This window comes from Canis lupus, chromosome 11 (assembly GCF_003254725.2).
Source record: "Canis lupus dingo isolate Sandy chromosome 11, ASM325472v2, whole genome shotgun sequence".
Lineage (NCBI taxonomy): Eukaryota > Metazoa > Chordata > Mammalia > Carnivora > Canidae > Canis > Canis lupus.
Window position 1 is genome coordinate 41,013,103 of NC_064253.1, and position 6,479 is coordinate 41,019,581.

The 6,479-nt window shown below is 41.7% G+C and overlaps 1 protein-coding gene across 1 annotated transcript; it reads left to right on the forward strand.

Annotated features, from left to right (window-relative positions):
• Nucleotides 1-588: 588 nt before the first annotated feature.
• On the forward strand, nt 589-6,033 carry DMRTA1 (DMRT like family A1). The gene is made up of 3 exons (XM_049116192.1): nt 589-1,202; nt 1,238-1,335; nt 4,779-6,033. The coding sequence occupies exons 1-3, from the start codon at nt 658-660 to the stop codon at nt 5,624-5,626; spliced, it is 1,491 nt and encodes a 496-aa protein (XP_048972149.1). The 5' UTR covers nt 589-657; the 3' UTR covers nt 5,627-6,033.
• The last annotated feature ends 446 nt before the right edge of the window (nt 6,034-6,479 follow it).

Sequence of the window (6,479 nt, forward strand, 5' to 3'; positions counted from 1 at the left end):
TACTTGCCATTCATCAAGCTGTGCTTTTTCATTAATATTGGCCATGCCACCATCCTGAATACTTCACCTGGGAAAAGGAAAAGAAAAAACAAACAAACAAACAAAAAACAACAACTCCACACCCAGATCTTCAAACTTGCTTGGGAGAAGCATGGGACTGAGGAAAGAACTTCCAATTTTGCTTAACTTAAGAAGGGCAGTAAAAGGCCGGCAGAGGGCTTGATTATTTCACAAAAATGTACATTGAGGAATTCAAGGGGAGGCAAGCGGGGGGAGAAGTGCTTTCCCGGGGAAGGGGCCTTGACAGCCAGCCCCTAAGACGGTTTCTTGTGTGTCCCGTCCCTCCCCGCAGGCGGGCCCGCTGCCGGCCGGCCCGCCCTCCCGCGGCCAGGGAGCTGGCGGCTCGCTCCCCGGTGGGCGTGGCAGCGTCTCCAGCCTGCCTTCGGCCGCGCAGCCGGGGAGCGCGCCGAGCCGAGGGGCACTAACTTAGCGCCCCGGGACCCGGCGAGGCTCCCTGGCCATCTGCGCCCCTCAGCGTCTGCAGCAGCCGCGGGGATCGTGCCGCACTTGGTCCGTGTGTGGGAGGGAGGCAGCGGGACCGCGGCCGGGGCAGGGTGACTGCGGACGGCGCCCTTGGCTCGCCAGACACCGTCGGGAATGGAGCCGTCGCCGTGTGGCCGCGGGGACCGCGGCGGCAGCGGCCGAGCCCACTTGGCCCCGGGGCTGCTGGCGGCCGCGCCCGCGCCCGCGCCCGCGCCCCCGTCTCCGTCTCCGGCGGTGCCGCTCCCCCCGGCCATCCCGCTGCCCCCGACGTTCCTGCGGCCCCCCAGCCTGTTCCTGCGGGCAGCCGCGGCCGCCACGGCGGGCGGGGGCTGCGCGGCGGCCCCGGGGCTGGAGAGGGCCGTGGGCGCGGCGGGCTGCGGCTACCCGCGGACGCCCAAGTGCGCGCGCTGCCGCAACCACGGCGTCGTGTCGGCGCTCAAGGGCCACAAGCGCTTCTGCCGCTGGCGGGACTGCGCGTGTGCCAAGTGCACCCTGATAGCCGAGCGCCAGCGCGTCATGGCCGCACAGGTGGCGCTGCGCCGGCAGCAGGCGCAGGAGGAGAGCGAGGCCCGGGGGCTGCAGCGGCTGCTGTGCCCGGCGGGTCGGGCGGCCGGAGGCGGCGGCAGAGCCGAGGAGGCCGGGGCCCCGAGCGGCCCTGCGGCGGGGGCGGGGGCGGGGACGGGCACGGGGACGGGACGGGGACGCCGCTGGGACTCGGTGCCTCGAGGCAGGCGGGTCTGGCGGCCGCTGCTCTCCAGGTGGGCCGGCCGGATGACACGGAGCCCAAACAAGGTGAGTCGGTCCTGACGCTTTGCAGAGCAGACAGACTCCTGGAAACAAGAAGCCAGGCCTCGGCGATGGGCAAGAAAAGTTGTTTAGAAGAAGCGTTCGTTCGAGTTCAGGGAAACTGCTCTGTACTAGGAAGGGTGCCCTGTACCCTTGGGCGACAGGATAACAATGTAAGAGTGCAGTGAGGAACAGTCCCACGGGCGACTCATGCTAGGAGTAGAGTCTGCACCCCGGGGACTATTACTTCGGGTGAGCTGGAACTTGCAAGGAAGTGGGCATTGGGTGAAAAGCTTGGTGAGAGAAGCTGGGTTTTAGGCTTGCTCTATATATACTCTTTTCAGCAATAAAACCAGAGTTAATCTTCCAGTCTTGCTGGGAAATTCCCTGAAGGTTGGGACTACAGTTCTTCATCTTTGGGGCAAAAAACCTTTGGTGCCAGCTAGAAGTGGGGAAGAGTCTGAAAACCACCAAACCTCTTTTCACCTCTTTTCCTTCTCTTAAAATTTTTAAGCACCACCTTGCAACTGTTGGTTAGTCTCCAAAAGTGTAGAAAGCTCTAAATTTGAAGTTTCAGCTCTTTCCCATAGGAAAGAACTTTGGGCTTTCTGGATTTGTAAAACCATTGGGAAGAAGAATTTTAAAATCCAATAATAGAGATTTCTTATATCGTCCCTTATATTTTAATTTTTCCCTCTTTTTTATTGGCCACAAATCATCTTCATCCCGTGTTCTGTAAAAAAGATACACACACACACACACACACACACACGTGTGAAAATGACTGCTTTAGGCAGTAATTTGTTTTGTTGAATTTATAACATTTGAGAAAAAGAAAGTTTGACAAATACTCTGAGTAATCCCACTTGACAGTGGGATTATATATATTATATACATATTATATATATATATATAAAGTTTATATATATATATATATATAAAACTAGAATTACCTCAAATTAAGTTTTCCTGCTGATGTAAATCTCAGTTTATTTTAGTGAATTTCCCAGCCCTCTGCAGGTAACACTAGTAGTGTAAAAGTCATTTCAGTATTTTTGTATAAATTCAAGATAGGTTGTAGCAAATGAAATTCTATAGTAATGAAAAGTAAGTTATTAATTAGAACACTTCCCTGAATTGTGAAAGTTGCAGATCTTTTTGGATTGCAAGATGTATTTTTGAAAAAGACTCTTTGTATTTAAATAAGGCTTATATGACTTTGTGTTCACCTATGCCAATGTTTTGCCCATGTCCTAGTTTATTTCAGTGGACAAAATAGACTAAACATTTCTCATAAAAAATCAGAGTGCTGGAGAACAAATTCATTTAAGCAAATAATAACTGCTATAAAAAGAAGTAAAAGTTAAAACACTGTAAATTGACAGTGAAATGTGGCTAATACCTCTCTGCTAGACATTGATTTTATATGATCTTTTTGTGGGGGGAGGAGTAAACCAGAGTGTTCTGTTTGATAGGGTCAAGTATTTTATTTTATTCTTTGCCTCAGTTTACTTCCTTTTTTGAAAAGCCATGTGTATAGCTTTTCTAGACTGACTGCATTCTCTTACCCAATATCCTTGAGCTGCAGTAGTCTTTTTAATTCACTCACTCATTAGACAAAGACTAACAGTGATTCAGAAGTGAATAAGATTTTTCTACACAAAAAAACCCCTATATACAAAAGAAGGAAGACTATATGTATCCAACACTAGACAAAATACACAATGATAAAACTAAAGAAATAAAATCTGATACAGGAGTTGAGAAAACAGAGAGATGATGTAAATGATATCATAGTATCTTAAAGATACCTTATTTCCAGCGTCTTATGCAATCTATTGCGTTATATTGTACCGTATGAGTACAAGTACCCTAATAAAAATTGTTTTGTGTGTAAATTGCTGTAGACATGAAATTTTGATACCTTACATGTTCTGGGGGCATATTTAATCAGTCATAGTTAGAAATAAAATGTAATGGTCAACTAAGGCCAATCTATCTCCATTTGGTAGACTTCATTAGAAAAGTTTCCTTGTTTCTTTTAAAGCTGAAAATACTAGAGAATATTTGTAGTTTTGCAGGAGCAACATCTTTTCTTTTGTCATCTGTTTAATACAATGACAGAATTTTAGCCCTCAAAGTGTTAAATTGCACACAGTTACTTATTTTTAAAATATAGGTACTTCTTTAGAATTTAGGACTCCTTCTTGAGAAACCCTAGGAGGGTTGCAAATTATGTGTGAGAATCACTGCTTTAGGCAGTAATTTGTTTTGTTGAATTTATAACATTTTAGAAAAAGAAAGTTTGACAGAAATACTCTGAGTAATCTCACTTGACAATTTACTCTTTTTGTTGGAAAGAGAGACAAAATATGTCTATAGGATAGAGGAAATGTAAACCAAAATAAAACTTATTTAGTGGAGTATAAGTATAAATTATTATTATTTTCCTGGCATGAACTGTACAAAAGGACATTACTGTTACTATTTTATGAATATTAATATACTCACCATTTTGATGTATGAAATTGGATTTTTATATAAAATGTTTTTGGAAAACTGTCCTTAATATTGGAAAGGAGTTGTGATTTGAAGCAAATGACTCATATGTTGTTTTTATAAGACACTTTGAAGATACATACAGATTGCAATAGTGCATTTTGTAATTTTCTTTAAGAAACAATTTGACTGTAAACTCTTTTGGACATTTCCTAGGGATTGAAAAAGAAAGTCCTAATTTCACAAGGGACTATGAAAAATACCAAGTCTGTATCATCTCTCACATAAAATGAAATGTGAGTTCTGGTATGATTTGAGATTGATACAGCAGTGGTCATTATTGGTTTAGATTTGAAGTGAAATGAAGAACTTTGTTGTTTTTCACATTATTCAGGTAGCTTAATTGGAACCTGAAATGTGAGCATTAAAAAAAAATACATTGAAACTTAGTTATAAATAGAATATTCATTTTCATACTGAGATTGTTCCTTCCTATGACATCTTATCTAAACAATCATTTTATTTAGTTCTCTTTGAATAGTGTTATTTTGAAAAAAATCTCACTGGAATAACAATGAAATTTGGGGAAATTAGGAAAATCTCAAAACACTAAATGGGGCAAATAGTGTGAAATATTGGTTTCACGTTAGTAGTTGGGGGGTAATAATAGACATTTATCTTCTGATTCCTAAATTAACTATAGCATTTGTATGTTATATAATTTTGTGATCTTGGAATGACCTAATAGATAGCATTTTCCTGCTATTCCAATGCCTGCATTTCTGAATGACATTTTAAAATTTTGATTGATTAAGGTCTCTTTCAGCAAATAAATATTAATAATATACTGTGAGTTAATCAATTATTTTATCCAACATTATTTTCAAATAGGCAATACTGTCTGTATTTTGGGAAGTTTTCCTTTATTCGATTTCCTTTTTTTCCTCCAGAACTAAAAGAGAGTAAATGTGACTCATGCCAGAATGGACAACAAGAGCCAGTCTCTAAATCCCATCAGCGTTCTCTGGGATCATCTCCTAAGTCTAATGGGGTCATTGGAAAACAAAACATCAGGCCATCTATTTCAGAAAGCTCAAACAAGGAAGATATTATTCAGCCTCTTCACCCCGGGGAGCTATCAGGAGGGGAAGAGAGTCCCAGGTCCCTGTCATCATCTGATCTGGAATCAGGAAATGAAAGTGAGTGGGCCAAAGACTTCACTGCTACCAGAGCCAGCCTTTCCACGCTGTCCTCAAGACCAAGAGACCCTCTTGATATCCTAACCAGGATTTTCCCAAGTTATAGGCGTAGCCGGCTAGAAGGCATTTTACGCTTCTGCAAAGGAGATGTGGTTCAAGCCATTGAACAGGTCCTAAATGGGAGAGAACATCAACCAGACACCAGGGACTTAGCAAACTCAGGAGAATTGGAAAATACAGCTTTTCAGAGAGCTTCAAACTTTAGTTTAGGTGGAATTGGTTTCGGAACTCTGGGGAATAAATCAGCTTTCTCTCCTCTTCAAACTGCTTCTGCTTCTTATGGAGGTGATTCAGGTGTCTACAGCTTAAATCCTAGACTAGGTATCAATCCATTACGCCTGGCATATTCCTCTCCAGGAAGAGGGCTCTCTGGTTTTATGTCTCCTTACCTAACTCCGGGGTTGGTACCAGCATTGCCTTTTCGGCCTGCTTTGGATTATGCCTTTTCAGGAATGATTAGGGAGTCTTCCTACCTTCCCAGCAAAGACTCAGTAACTGGTGGCAGATTGTATTCCAGGCCAAATCAGGACAATCTGTAATATTTCTGCCTATTCTCCCTTTCTGGAGTATTTCTAGAAGCAGGCAACACAACCCACACACCCACATCTATTAATATGTACGCTATGTATGTGAGAGGCTTACTAGACCTTAAAATGCTATTTTTTTTTACAGCCAATATGATAAATTTAAGATCTAAGGATTCTTCTTCAGCATTTATTAAGTGAAAGAAGCATTTAAACATTATATGTGCCTTGAATAAAGTCATTTCAGGAAATATTTTTACCTTTATGAATTATCTCCCTAAAATATCGGTTGTAGAATCCCTATTTTAAAACTATACTTGTTTTTATTTTATTGAAAAATTGAATTTATAGTTGTAAAATACATTTATGAGTGTAAAGCAACCCAACATATAAAATAAACTGAAAGGAAAAATTAAAAAGTTGAGGTAATTCCAAATGACTATTACTTTGAACTTTTTCTTTCCGTCTATTCCTTGTAAATGGGAGAGAAAAAAGCTATTCAAGCTTTTTTAAAGCATTTTATTCACATATAAGTGATTAATAATAAGTAAAACTTTTGGGAAATTTAAATTCCTTATTTTTTTCTGACTGTCTTATTTTTCATTCGTATCTACTATTTGTGATAACAAGTGCCATTAACAAAACATTTCTCTTTAAACTTTGTAAATTATACAAAACCTATGAAGTAAATTTTAGGAAATGAGACTGCACCATCTCCTGGCCACTATCATTAATTGCATCTAAGTTCTGGTAGAGTGTAGGAATTTGAAATGAATGGTTTCTTAGTAGTATAAGCTAAGCTAAACTTCTTTTGAAACAGTCATTTTGGATCATGCTACATAGAAACTTTTATATTATAAAGTGAACA

Excerpts from the sequence above, each read along its gene's own strand:
- DMRTA1 (XM_049116192.1), top strand. The coding sequence starts at position 658 with ATGGAGCCGTCGCCGTGTGGCCGCGGGGACCGCGGCGGCAGCGGCCGA. Across the intron at positions 1,203-1,237 it reads GGGGCCCCGAGCGGCCCTGC|GACGGGGACGCCGCTGGGAC; the intron begins GGCGGGGGCGGG and ends GCACGGGGACGG. Across the intron at positions 1,336-4,778 it reads TGACACGGAGCCCAAACAAG|AACTAAAAGAGAGTAAATGT; the intron begins GTGAGTCGGTCC and ends TTTTTCCTCCAG.